Raw genomic sequence first — 14,700 nt, forward strand, 5'->3', positions numbered from 1 at the left:
GCTATATTATCGAGTATAATACAAAATTTGCATGAATTGTTCACATAAACCATGAGATAAAGCAATTGCGTTTTTGCCGCAGTCTACAAAATAAACCACGGCACCCGATTCTTCCTTAACTTGCCTCTGCTCTCTGGGGCACTTTAGGGCGGCACAGGAGTAATTGCCTGAGGCAATACTGACTAGCTAGGTGGCCCTCGGGCCAGTTACTGACCCTCTCTGAGTCTCAGTGATCCTCTAAGATGGGGATGGAGGCGCCAGGATGGTGTGTCACACACCTCGAGGAAACCATCTGCTGGCATTCGAAGCTGCTGTTGTTTTTCTCGTCCTTGACTTTAATATTTCTACCTTCCACTTCAAAGTCACACTCTTCACCATTTTGTTCACTAAAGCAAATAATTAGAAGTCTCGAAATGGAAACATTTTGTCATGCGCTTTTCTCCAACTGAATTTTATGAATTCTAACTCTAGCTCTCTGCTATTCTTGATGGGATGGTAAACAGTAGAATCAGCAGGAATAATTGTCATTTCAGGAAACCTAGGTTCATACTTGCACGGCGATCACGAGAAGGGCTTTGTGTGAGCTTTGGGGCGGCGGGGAGGGGAAAGATGGACAGTGGGAAAAGCCCAGGCTTTGGGTCTGGCTTCAGAGCCTATCACATTGCTTAATAGCTGTGTGGCTTTGGGCAAATCATTCGCCTTCTCCAAGTCTCCATTCCCTCATCTGTAAAATGGGAATAACCTCTCCTGTTTTTCAGGGTTATTATGAGGTTGGGATGTATTACATCCTCAAGCACCTGACCCAGAGCCTAGTTTACTGGAGCTCTTTGTTAGGTGGGAGTCTTGTGACTATGATTTCCATTTGACAATGGGAATTCTCAAGAAAGTCAGCAGACACATGCTGTTACTTCCCTGAAAACACTACCTAATACCTTCTGACTCACTTAGGAATTGCATTTGACTCCTAGTAATAGATACACATCTATAAATGGTTTAAAATAATAAGATTAATTTTCTCTCATATAATAGGAAGCTGGGCAGTGGGGATTCTAGTCTGGTTCATGACTCGGCCATGTGATCACACCCCACTTCCTTCTTGTCTTTCTGTTCATCCATCCTAAGCATGTGCTTTTCAAGCTTCAGGGTTGCCTTAGGGTCACAAGATGGCTGCTCAAAATCCAGCCATCACGGTGGAGTTCCAGGTGGGAAGAAGGAAGAACGAAGGAAAAGCAGAAGGCCTCTGTCAGATGCCTCCTTCTAGTTCTTAGTAAATTTCTACTGAAACATAGGAGAAGGGGGAGGAGGGAGAGATTTGAAAAAAATAACTTACCGTAAGAATCACAATCTTGGTTGCCTCCAAGGGCAGGCAGGATGCATAAGCCAGTGGGTGGGATCTGGAAGGATGCTGAGGGGACTTCTCTGGCTAAAAGGAAATGTTGCTGGTGGGCTAGTATCACCAGAGCTTTTGATTTTCCAAGAGAAGCTAGAAACGCCGACTTTTTAAAAAGTTTTTATTTATCAATTTATTTATTCAGAGAGAGCAGGGCAGGGGCAGAGGGAGGGACAGAGAGACAATCCCAAGCAGGTTCCCCACTATCAGCGCAGAGCCAGACCTGGGGCTTGATCTCACGAACCTCGAGATCATGACCTGAGCTGAAATCAAGAGTTGGACACTTAACCAACTTGAGCCACCCACGCACCCCTAGAAATGCCGATTTTTATATAAAATCTCTATATGCGTGTATCTACGTTGGCGATTCAGAACATAATTCTGAAGCACTGTGTGGGTTCAGGGCCCACCAGCGTGTGAGCTCCGGCGTGAGGGCCAAGGAGCACGCTCAGAAGGCTGCTAGGCTCCTACATGAGCTTGAGAAGAAAACAGAACTGAGAATGGGTCTCGCAAAGGAGGCCTCCTGAAACACTCTCAGACTAGAACTGAGCAACGGCAAAACTACCGCTGCAAATCTGTCTGTGTGATAGGCTTCATGATATTCCCATGCTTTTTTTTCCTGAACAATTAAGAGCATTTACAAGTAAAACTGACTTTTGTGAGGTTGGAGGCCCTCAGGTCACCGTCTGTCACCAGCACTGTCCTTGGGAGCCTTGGTGCCCTGAGCAGGGAAGAACATTCTTCAGATGGGGGAGCCCATCCCGCAGTGAGCCCCTCTCCCCTCCCTCCGCACCCACCCAGCCAGTGTCCTGCGTAATTAAGGATGCAGGAAGAAGTGGAGAAAATGTTGCACAATTGCTAATAGATTTTTCCTTTTGAAATATACCAAGAGATCCCAACGGCAACTTAATCGTAAAAGATGATACTCTCTGCACTTAGATTTATCTAAGTATGTTCAGTCTTGCCAGCTAAATTTAACAGCAAGCGTTTTCTCTTGCTAACAACCTCTCTCTCCCTCTCTCTCTCTCTCTCTCTCTCTCTCTCTCTCTCTCTCTCTCTGTGTGTCTCCTTTCCACTTCGGTTTAAATTTTGCTTCATTATGAATTAATAATATTTATGCCATATGTTAAATCGAGCCAAGTGCCCTTCTCCGGAGCACTGTGCAGGAGACGTGTTTGCTGGCTAAATATATACTCCTCTCAGATCTCCCACACAAATGACAGAAGCTGAACTTGGCTTTCACCTGGACGACCCACTCTTTCTCTCCAAGTTCCTTAAAGAGAACTGGAGGGAACAAAATAAACATCCGACCAAATTTATTTTCAGTGACCATCTCTCATAATGTGCTGCATAGATCAGCAGTTTTAGGAGTGAATTATGCTAATGCCAGTCTGGCCACATTCTATTTTTCTTTTCTACCAAGAAATGAGAAATAATGAACTGTCGTTCCCTTGTCTAGACTTAACTCATCGAACCAGCTTCTCATGTCGTTTCCTCAGGAGGCACATAATAGTAGCACATATTACCATGAATTAAGTGCCTCCTTTCTCTCTCTCTCTCTTTTTTTATGTCATAATAATTCCTGGGGCGTGGAGACTTCTCTTTCTCTGAGAAACAGAAATTATCTGATTCTTCAACTTGACAGCTTTCTTTGAGGGAAATGCATTTTTGCTTTTTTCCTTCCATTGGATTACTAATCTGAGGGCCATTCTATGTAACTCACTAAGAACTCGTTTTCCAAATGTATCCTACATCAGAATTTGAAATCCGTTTGCACGTGCTGGCATTTTCCATTTCCACAGCCTGAACATTAAACAGTTTGACAAAACCAGGTTCATTTCTGGGAAATGGAGGCAGCTTCTCCGTACCTTGAGCGTTTCCTTCCTGCTTCTTTCGAGGCCATTTCACTTGGAGAGGCCGGCTCAGCCCCTTTGTGGTTTCTGATCCTGGTCTCCTTTTAAATTAGAGAATGGTTTTTCTCTTTTTTCTTTTTTTCCCCCCTTCCATTCCCTTTTCTCATGGGGAGATATTAATATGTTTCATAATGGGTAGCTGTGGGGGGTTTTATGCTCTGAGAGGCAACATGGTGTGTTAGAATGTTCTGGAATAGAAGCGTAAGGGGGCCTCGTCTCCCCTTCTGTCATTAACTCCTCTGTGACTTTGAAAAATCCCCCTGTTCTGTGATGATCTTTTTCCAGCAATACTGTGAGATGCTATGCCTGGGATATCAATAGCCTTTAAAAATATATATGTTATAAACCAGAGTTATCATTTTCCCTTCTAGATATCTAGTGTTGGGTTTTTTTTTTTTAATTAACAAATATTGATCATTTGTTAGCTTTCACCTTATAGAAAACTCTCCAGGAAAAAAATAAGCTTCTTTTATTTCACAGAGAAGGATAAATGCAAAAAAAATTCTATAAATAGAATTTCATAGAGTGGAAAAAGTTGGTTTCTAAATTTCCCATGAGGTGTCAGTAGTTGTTGAGAGGAAATGGGGATGATAATTTCAGATCTTCCTATACTTGGGCTCCTAAGGAACTTGAATGATTTGTGATTATCTCCCATCATATGTGCCCAAATTCCTGTGATTCTAGGAGAAAAACAAAAACAAACACAACAAAAACATTTCTTCAAAGTGGCTCCACATTGTGGAGGAAGCCTGGGAGCCATCATTTGTTACTTCCCTGCACCTGCTGGGTACCAAGCTGGTCCTTAAAATGGCTTTGTATGGTGAGTAGCCTTTTCTTTGCTGCACAGGTAAGGAAATTCTGATGCAGAGAGCTTCAATGACTCATTCAAGGTCACACTGAAAAGTCAAGATTCAAACTCCTGTGCATTTGACTCAAAGCTCTTTTTTTCCATACACATTTCCAGTCTGTCCTTTCTTAGGAACTGTTCTGGCTTCTCATGTTACCATATTTCTTGGACTTCTCTTCCACTAAAGAATTTATTCTTCCACTCCTTAGTTATTTGAGGAACTGCATCCCAGGGCATAAGAGGGAATGGTTCAAATGATTAAGAGCTACCAAGGCTTCACATTTTTACCCGGGGCTCTGAGATCACTTCCACCCTCCGAGAGTGGTATCCAGGACGGATTCAGCTCTGCGACACTCTCTGGGCTCAGAATCCCACCTACACACAAATCAATTCTGAACTGAGTAGATGGATAGATGAAAAAGTCATTCTAAAGTCTTGCCCCTCCAAACAAGGAGGCTTTCTCTGTTTGGGTCAATTGAGAATGTGTGGTGGCCATGGGGATACACCTGGGAGAATCTGCCTCCCAGTGACCCTGAGTGTCTTCCCCCAGCCTTACACCCCAAAGCTTCCCAGCAGGGCCTCTCCAGAGGCTCTGGCCTTACTGGGCCCTGCTTGAGGCTATGTCTTAAATCCTGGGCTCTTCCTGGAGACCTGGGCTGGGCCATCCCCCTACTTCTCCCCAGAGCTCCTAACCCCACCCCTCTATCATCCACGGGAGGAATGCTTGTGAATCCCAGCTGTGTGGTCTTGGGTAAGTCATGTCCCTTGAGTCTCAGCTTCTCTGTCGCTGGAATGGGACTAAGAATACTTCCTTTGTAGAGTGGTTATAAAGATGGACAAGTGGGCGCCTGGGGTCTCAGCGGGTTGGGCATCTGACTTCCGCTCAGCTCTTGATCTCATGGTTCATGAGTTCGAGCCCCACCTCGAGCTCTGTGCTCACAGCTCGGAGCCTGGAGCCTGCTTCAGATTCTGTGTCTCCCTCTCTTTCTGCCCCTCCTCTGCTCATGCTCTGTCTCTCTCTCTCAAAAATTAAATAAACATTAAAAAAATAAAAAGATGGACAGGAAAGGGCCTGGCATACTAAATGGGGGCCCAAGAAATAAAAGAATCAAAATTCTTTTACAGCATCTCCTGTCTCCTGCTGCCAGCATGGGTCCTTCCTTCCCCTGTCCCCATGCCAGATGTTACAATCAACTGTATTTGCAGGCATCACTAGGGAGGATGAGTTACCTTGGAAAAGGGATAAATGGAGAATTTTCTTTGGTAAATTACGGCTCCTGCTAAAGGTTTGACACTTCTATTTTCTACCTGTCAGAAAAAAATAACTATATACCAGTGGTCAGTTTGGTTTCCCTTTTTATACTCCATTAACCCGCAGAGCAAGCCAGGCAGAGCTCTTGTCCTGTGGGGGAGCAGGGAGTCCAGAGGACACTGATCTGATAATTAGAGAAAAGTGGCGGCCCTTCCTAACGAAGCTTGGAAAATGAGCAGTGCAGGCTGTTGGAGCACCTTGGGAGGGACTGGAGCCTCGTTTCCAGTGGAGCCCAATAGAGACAGCCATCTTGGTGACAGGCGACGTGAAAAGCCCTTCGCCCATTGACATGTTGTTACCGGGGCTCAATAGCCGTGCGCTGATGTGTTTGAAGTCCGCCACCGGTGACTTGTGATTGAAATACGGAGCAGGAGCCCAGGAGGAAGCAGGATGTGAATTGATGGCCTGAGAAATACTGGCAGGGAAGAAAGGAAGGAGGAGGGAGGGAGCGAGTGAGCCAGTGTGCTGGCATATAAGGAACACCAGCCCCGGCTGGGCACCATGCCGGGCACGCTCACAGCCGCCGTCGTCGGGGTGTGTGTGGGTTTGGAGAGGGGCCTCGGGGGTGCCCAGATCCTGCTTGCCAATCAACGCCTCTCCTGTCGGGCTTCTAAGGGAACTATTCACACGAGGGCTGATGACAAATGGGAAATCAAAGAACCACTTTATCATTAGCTCTGGCAACGGATGAGGACGTATTTGGAGAGCTGAAAGCAGCATTGAGCGTAGTTCAGCCAAACGGACAGCTGGCCCAGAGGTGTGGCTCCAGGACTGCGAGGGCAAATCCAGCTTGCGGTGGGACTCGCTTCCCAGCACGACCCTGTTCAGAAAGGGGGTGCATCTGGACAAGGGCTACCTTTAGTCTGGATGGAGAGCCGTGGCCCCGATATCTGGACGCTCTGACGGGAGAGCTCCGTTTCTCCAGAATGGACAGGGCTACTTGCGGAAAGGCCGGCCCCAAGCGGCCTCTGAAGATCCCACGTTCTAGCTCTGGAAGAGGAAACGAAAGAGGGTGGAGCGCTTGGGAAGAGAATCAACAACTGCGGGCCAACCGGGCGCCGGGCACCATGCCGGGCCCTTGGCACGCACCGCCTCAGCCATCTTCACCACTGCCATGTGGGTGGATATTATTCTCTTCATTTGAGGTATCAGCAAATAAAGGCACTGAAGGTTTAAGTAAATGCTCACAGTCACACAGCTAGAAAAGGCAGCAGAGCCAGGATTTCTATCCTGGTCTGTCTGATGCCCAAATCACGTTCTTTTCAGTGTGCCAGACTGCCTCCCCACATCTCCAGACCAAAAAATCATCAAAAATCAAAACTTAGAGGGGAGACAGAGGGTTGCAAACACGCCTTTGTGGCTTAGACAGGGAGCAGATATGGGGCTGGTTACCTTGGCCTCTCTGCACTGGAGGAAATAAACTGGGGGGGCCTCCGAAAGTCTGAGGCCAGCCCCCCCCCACTCCTGCTGTGTCCAGGTGGCTCCCCAAAGTCAGGACTGAGCATGGAGGGGTGTGGGCCAGCAGCACTCATCTGCGCTGGGAGTCTCAGGCTCGTCGTTCAAGACCCATGAGAAATCAGGCGACAGCTTCAGAGGGGGTGAAGGAACCTCAAGCCCCTGTCTGTAGACTTGGACCCAGAGGCCATCTAGGAAACATTCCAGTGGGACATCACTTCTGCAACAGCGACACCTTCCATCTGTGCAGGTGACAGGCTGTGTTCGTTGGGTCATCCAAGTGTGCCACTGTCAGACGCCTGGACACTGGTAGCAGAGCACAGAGCCCAGGTCCAGCATTCCTTTCTCTTCCCCATAGACTAATGGACGCGAAGGTGAAGACATGCAGAGTAGCATTTTTGAAACGTAGAATTCCCACTTCCCCCTCGGAGCAGGCAGAGACCTGCCACTGGCATGTGTGACGCAGGCTGATACCCAGTGGCTGCAGAAGAGACGGTCTGTTTTACAGGGGAGGAGCGTGAGGTTCAGGGAGGGGAGACAGCTTAACCAGGACCCTTAGCTTCTAAGTGGCAGAGCCATTCCACCCCAGACTTGCCATCTCCGGGTGCCAGGGTGGCTCAGTGGGTTGAGCGTCTGACTCTCAATTTCGGCTCAGGTCATGATCCCAGGCCATGGGATCGGGCCTCTGTCAGGCTCCACACTGAGCGCGGAGCCTGCCTGAGATTTTCTCTCTCCCACTGCCTCCTCTCCTCTGCCTGTGCACGCACGCACTCACTCACTCTCTAAAAAAAGACTTGCCATCCTAAAGTCCTTGCTCTTTCCAGCCCTTTAGAATTAAGCAAATTACAGGAACCCGCGTGATCTAACTTCGGCTTACATTTTCAGCCTTCTCTCCCCCTACCCCCACCACGTGCCCTTCACTAGCTCCAGCTGTGGGAAGGGAGGGCCTTCCAGGCAAGGGCCAAGGCACGGAGGCAGACCGGAAGAGGCCGCGCCCCGTCTGGCAGTAATGTGTCCCTTCATGTCTTTGGCAGGAACTGCAAACTCAGCAGCAGCAGCTTGTCCATGGCGGCCGTGGACATCCTCTACATTGACATCACCAGGAGGTGGAACTCCATGACCGTGGACCAGCGGGACTCAGGTACCTGATGACCGGCCTCCGCTGTGTCCGGTGGGATTCCAGATGGGTGGGCGGCACCCTTTTGGTTCCTTCTTGTTTAAGGGTCAGGGTTGGGGAAAGAGGAAGGTTGTCCTGTCAGCTCTTGACATCCCTGGAGGGAGGGAGCTGAATTTGAGTCTGGGAGCATTACCTGGAATTCTGCTGCCAAGGCAGGGCCCACCCGAGTTCTAATTCCACCATTTTCTAATGGAAAATTCTAATGGAATTTTCTAATTCCACCAATTTCCCTTGTCTTTGCTTAAGGCTTTGACTCCATTTGTACTGGAAACGCTCACTTAGTCGTTGATGCATTCATCCCTCGGCACACGTGTACTAGCGTGGGTGGGCCAGGCCCTGGATAAACGGGAGAGAACAGCACTTGGCTGTCAACAGTGAAGGAGCTCAGTGTAGAGCAGGGGGGGCAGATGAGAGCCCAGCAGTAGTGTGGTGTGCTACGAGCCAGGGCAAGGGGGTGGGGGGGCGGTGCTGAGAGACTATCAAGAGCGCAGTGGAGGTGCTCCTGTTGAGGAAGACCCAAGGAAGACTTCTTGGAGAAAGGTGAGTGGGGTAAGCCAGTGAATGGGGTGGCGTAGAATGCCTGGCAGGTATGGCTTGCCCAAGGCATGGACACTTGTGGGAGGCTCAGATAACCCCAAGAAGCTTACAGGGACTGGAGCAGGAAGGGAAGGGAGAAAGGGCAAACGGGGCTGCAAGAGCCTTTGAGGCCTTGAATGCCACACAAAAGAGTTTGCTCTTGATCCTCTAGAACAGTGCGGGGGGCCGAGGGGCAGCGTGCTGTGAAGGATTCCATTAGAAGGATCCACTTTTGGGTGAATGCGTTTCTGATCTTTTTCTTCACAGAGGGTGTTTTTCTAAAAAGTCATACTAACCATACCTGACATTTGTACAGCTCATCACAAAAGTACCCTGTGCTCTCATGCATAGTCCTTCATTAAATGTGCCCGTGAACCCGTGCACTAGGTAGCCACGTTTGAATTTCACAGACGGTAAACTGTGGCTCAGGTGACCTGGAGCCCGGGGCTTCCCTCCTCTGGGCTGCCTCCCTGCCAAAGGGACGCTGGGGCGGAGGGGGCGCATCAGGGAGCAGCTTTCTCCTGTGATTCGGTGGAGAGGATGAGAAATCAGAGGTTGGGAGATCCAGATTAGAACTGACTGTGCCATTTTCTCCCCGTGTAAATTCAGAAAGCCATGTCACCTCCTGAATCTCCATTTCCTCTTCCGTCAATGGTGCCAATAATACCGCTCACCAGGGGGTCCTGAGGTCTCCTGCGTCAGCGGGTATAGAAGTGTCAGCGGGTATAAAAGTGTCTGGAGCCCTTGCTGGCCACGTAGAGTGGCTAATCTTATTAGCGGACTCCACTTGGGCTGGGTCTGAGTGTGGGGCACTCCCCATCACGGTCAGCCCTGGGCCACACCTGTCTGACCACGATGACCATTACGTTTTAACAATGACGCCACTGGCTGGCAGTTGTGGGGCGAGTCCTACATGGAAACACTCTGCTGGGGGCTCTGTATGCACAGCCCTGGCTGGACCGTATGTCCCCCCATCGCAGAGAGAAGGATGCTGAGGCTCAGAGGCACAGCTGGAGGGCATGGCTCCAGCACTATGCCGCCTCAGTTTCCCTTCTGGGCTGCTTGAATCCCACGAGCTGGTCCTGGGGTAGGATGACCTCCGAGCTCTCTGCTTCTCTCCTTTCTTGAATTCACAAGCAAAACCCAGGGGATCCCAATACTCTCTGAGTCCACAAGGTGGGTTCTAAGGCATCTCGGTGGACCGAGAACCCTCATAACCTTCCCTGGCAACCAGGAGAGGCTTGAGATGGGGCGTCTGGAGAAGCAGGCAGATTAATTATCATCTCGAGGACTGAGAGCGCTCACATGACAGTCGAGCCGCGCTCTTTTTGCTGACGCCTTCAGAAAGCAAAGGAGTGTTTGCTCTGTGAGTTGAATGCAGGGAGTCATCGCAGGATCCTGTGGGGAGGGGGGGCAAAGAGGGGGTGGGATGGCGGTGGAATTATTAAATATTGAAATTGATCAGGAGTAGCAGCAGGAAGCTATTTATCATGTTTTATTGCTTCAAACTAGCATTACCATCTGGCCCATTGTTAATTCTGAATAGCTCTTCATGTTTTGTTTGCCTCTTAAATTGCTCTCTGTAAGCGGAATCCACAGGGGCTGTCCGAGGTTCGGGCCCGGGTGGGGTTTTCCGGGGTCTGCCAGGATCTCTCCGTTCTGCTGACCAAGCTAAAGAGAGGAGAAAAGTACTTATTTTTAGCACATACTGACAAGCGAATCCGGGGCCGGGATCTCCCCGCCTGTCCTCGCCGCGCCTCAGTAATAATCGTTAGCAGGGGCTGTGACTTCCAGACTCCCTCCTACGCTGGTATCACTGCCCGGTCTCACGCCATACCTTCAAGGGGGGTGAGAGCATCCCATTTTACAGATGAGGATCCTGAGTTTCCAAGAGCAAAAGTCTTGTCTAAAATCCCGCAGCCAGTGAGTAGCAGAGCCCACATTTGAAGTCAAGCCTCCTGCCTCCTGGCCCAGGATGCTGGCCCCAATCCAGGGTCCTTTGTGGGCTGGGCTGGGGGGGCGGGGCTTGTGAGGCAAGGAGGTGAAAGGTCAACTCCTAGAGCACAGGGCCTATGGGAAGACAGAACTGAGTGGGAGGTGGTTGCCGGTCTGAGCTTCATCCTCAAGAGCTTAGACTCCTGTTTCCATGGCTCCTGAAAAGAAAGAATAGATCTAGGGGGTGGGGGTGGGTATAGACAGTGGGGGCTGGGCATCAAAGCCAGGGACGAGAGACCTGTCTTGCACCCCGGTCTCAGCAGCCACTGCTGTCCAACAGCAGGCAAAGCCAGCGCTGGGTCCTTGCCTCCTGAGAGGGCTGGTCTGACGCCCCTGATTCTCAAGGAGAAGCAGCTTAGGAATCCTTAGGAACATTCAGGGAAGCTCCTGCAGAGCAAAAGAAGACAGCTGTGGTTGAGTGGTGGTTTTTCCCTGGGATGAGTGTCAGCAGAAAGGCCAGAGAGTCCTCCTTCCTTCCCTCCATGGATCACAGACAAGGAATTCTCATGCTCTCGCTTCCAGTTAAGTCCTGGCCATGTCAGAGGGGGCAGCTTTACCTGTCCTAGAGCCTCTAGGGGCTGACAAGAAAGAAGTAGGAAGAGGGATAGAAGATGGGCTCACATTCTCTAAGGGCAGGCACTCATTCATCCAGTCATTCAACAGATAGGTAATGAACATGTTAGCAGGTGTTGGGCCTCATGGAGGTAGAGAAATTATCTACAGATCCCACTCTTGAGGAAAAAAAAAATAGGAGAGACCATTTACTGAACATTTACTATGTGACAGAAATAATTCTTGTTATGAATTATCCCATTTAATTCTCATACAGTCCTGTGAGCTGTTATTCCCGTTTGACAGATGAGAAGTCTGAGGCTTAAAGAGGTGAACTTGAATTGTAACAGCTGTGTCAAGTATGTCAGTGGGGACCCTAGGGTTTGAACGAAAAGCAGTCTGCTTTCAAGAGTCCATCGCCTTTTCATCATTCCCAGCGTTTCCGGCCATGCACATAAAAAGGACACACAGTTGTCATAGGGTATGGCCAGAGCCCCTGGGGCTAAGCAACAAAGGAGGGTTGCTGTGAGGGGTAAGAAAGAGAGCACAGACTTAGCATGGTGTGTATCCCAGGAAAGGCACCCGCTGCGAGCTCTGTATCCCTGAGGCTAGCACAGGGCCCAGATCATGAACAACACTTGCTCAGTGCCCAGTGAATGTTTGATGAGCGCACAAATAGCAATAAAAAATATCCTGCAGCCACAAAGTAGGGCATTCCGAGTGTGAGAACCGCGGCTTATAGTAAAGGTGATCTCGCTGACAGGGGCTCCCTCTCCTCAATGTCTGGCATAAAACGCAAGCTCATTTGAATAAAACCGTCACCCCATGCCCGACACCAGCTATGTCCAACTGCTCGTGCAAGGTCCCCTTTCCAGAAGCCAGTCCAGACCTTCCTTCTGCCCTTTGTCACCTACTAAAGGGGTTAGCCAGATTCCTGATGTCTGAGACCTTAATGAACTTTTATGTAACCTGCGTGGGGAGATTCTAGTATTGAAATGGAAGAATAAAAATGGTGTTTAAAACGATTAATGAGGAGGGGCACCTGGGTGGCTCAGTGGGTTAAGCATCAGACTTCGGCTCAGGTCATGATCTCACGGTTTATGGCTTTGAGCCCCACATCGGGCTCTGTGTTGATTGCTAGCTCAGAGCCTGGAGCCTGTCTTTGGATTCTGTGTCTCCCTCTCTGTCCCTCTCCTGATCATGCTGTCTCTCTCTCTCTCAAAAATAAATAAAACATAAAAAATTAAAAAAAAAAAAGATTGATGAGGAGAAAAAATTAAAACTAGTATTAAAAAAAGAATGCACATTATAGAATCTAAATCTCGGGCCATCCTTTTAAGTAGCCTTGTTTTTGATTTTTTTTTTTAACTCAAGTGCATAGAATTGGATTAATAATAATCCTTGGTTCATGGGACTTTCTATCCCAGTCCATGCATAACCTGCTTTTATTAAGTTAGGTTTCTGAGTTAGTAATTTTTAATAACATAATAAGCATCCACAGACTCACCAGCCAAAACAAAAGCTAGGACTTCACAATAACCCATATCTAGTATGTGGCTCTCTCCCAACACCAGCCCACTCCCCCACTCTCCCCACCCACAGAACCCTCATCTGCACCCCAGGCTCACCAGTCCCTAAACAGCCTTGCTTCCTCTCTCTTAGAATGTCAATGACTATTTAGGAGCTTGATGGAATTTAGTCTGAAGCAATCTCACACTCCCCAGCCAGCCGATGTAATAATCGACGTTAAAATAAATAAATAAATAGATAGAGAAAGATTTCAGTGTGTAATTCTAGAATTTCTAGCAGAACAGAAACCTAAATGAGGGTCTTCTCAGCAAAACTGAGGTCTGGCAGCCCGGTCGGTGCCCAGAATGAAATGAAGAAACAAATTTGTCAGTGAAGATGCAGTTACTTCATGTAAATTGCACTCACGAGCGCCTCCTTATCACTGAGACTTCCCTCTCAATGCTTCCCGGAGTGGAATTTCACTTCTCTGTGCTGGAGACCAGGGCAGCATCAAGATTAGGCAATAAAAGGTAGTCTTACTGCGTCATCTCTGCGAGGCAGACGTTCCACTGACGAAGGCAACGTCTGAGCCCAGCACCTGGACGGCTTGTCCGTCTAACACACAACCGACCTCTGGGGTCCCTCCCAGTAATCAACAGAAACATGACTGCAAAGCAAGAAAACTCGGATTAAGGAGTCTCTTCTGCCCCCCTCCTCCACCCATTGAAGCAAACCCACACCTGGCCTGCAGAGGGAACTCTAAGAGAGGCTGCGTAGTTTCATGTCTGATGCATCCTGCATGCTTTTTGACTAAGATAAGAACAATTTCTTCCACCGCCTGAAGAATGCCCCCTTCCTGAGGCTGCCTTGGTTTGACTGGCAGTATGTACGAAGCCACAGGCTCTGGGATCAGACAAACCTGGCTTCAAATCCAAATCCGGGCTCCCTAATTGGTAGCTGTGTAACCTCCGAGAGTTACATAACTTCCTCTGAGCCTCGTGTTCGTCATCTGTAAAGTGGGGATGATGACAGTGCCCTCAGCTCATAAAACCATCGCTGTGGATGAAGTGACACAAGGCGCTCAGAGCAGGGTCTTCCGTCCATGGAAACTGCTCCTTAAGGGGGTTGCCGCTGCCGTCACCACACGGCTCCCACTGGGCTCCTCTCTGAGGAATGTCTCCCCACACCTGCTCATGCCAGGCTGGGGACCAGACAGGTGCTGGGAGCAGACAGGAAGAAGGGCTTCCCTATGAGAGGCATGGCACATAAGTGGTGGCATCGCATTTTCCCTCGGTGCCCAACAGAGGGCCGGGCCCCCTCCCCTTTCCCTCTAAGACCACCCTCACCTGCCTCTGTCCAGGATGTGACTGCAGACAACCTGGTGCCAGGCTGCCCGCAGATCCCGCCCCGTTGCCCCTTAGCCCTGGCCCACACCGTGGGGTGGTTCGGCTGGGAAGACCGGGCACGGGGTGGGTGCTATGAGCCTGGGGAAGGCGGGAGGCCTTCGGCAGGGAGTGCGGCGCCGGCAGGCTTGGGGGCTGGAAAGCTGGCCAGTCTCCCTCCACGCCCGCCCGTGTGGTGTGTGAAGAATGGCTCTGGCCACCCCTCCACTTGCCCGCTCTCACACGGGTGGGTGCTCGCTGCCCGGGCTGGCTGCGCCCCCCTCCAGCCCTCCCTCTGCTTCACCCTTCTGTGTAGATCCCACTGGCAGCTGCCTGGCCTAAGACTCCAGTTCTGGGGTGGAGCATCCCAGTGAGTGACGGCTGGGGCCTTCCTCTGCAGCCAGCATCCGCCTCCCATAGCCCCCTACTCACTCGCTTCAGCCAGGGCAGCTCCATCAAGGCCCCTCACCTCTGCTGGAAACCCCTCCCCGGCACACCACCGCCCAGGCCGTCTCCCCAAGGAGACCCTTAGACAGGGCCCTCTCCCCATCAGCTCCCGCAGCTGCACCCAGCCGTGCTCTTAACAGCACCG

At 49.9% G+C, this 14,700-nt stretch overlaps 1 protein-coding gene across 6 annotated transcripts in view; it reads left to right on the plus strand.

Moving 5' to 3' along the window:
• TTLL11 (tubulin tyrosine ligase like 11) overlaps positions 1-14,700 on the plus strand; it is a 238,409-nt gene that overhangs the window by 194,343 nt on the left and 29,366 nt on the right. For all 6 annotated transcript variants that reach the window (XM_039234674.1, XM_039234676.1, XM_039234677.1 and 3 more), the window contains one exon: positions 7,952-8,058. In XM_039234674.1, coding sequence (XP_039090605.1) covers positions 7,952-8,058 — 107 coding nt within the window. The remainder of the gene's footprint in view (positions 1-7,951; positions 8,059-14,700) is intronic.

The sequence above is a fragment of the Hyaena hyaena genome, unplaced genomic scaffold (assembly GCF_003009895.1).
Source record: "Hyaena hyaena isolate Hyena2069 unplaced genomic scaffold, ASM300989v1 scaffold_90, whole genome shotgun sequence".
NCBI classification, from domain to species: Eukaryota; Metazoa; Chordata; class Mammalia; order Carnivora; family Hyaenidae; genus Hyaena; species Hyaena hyaena.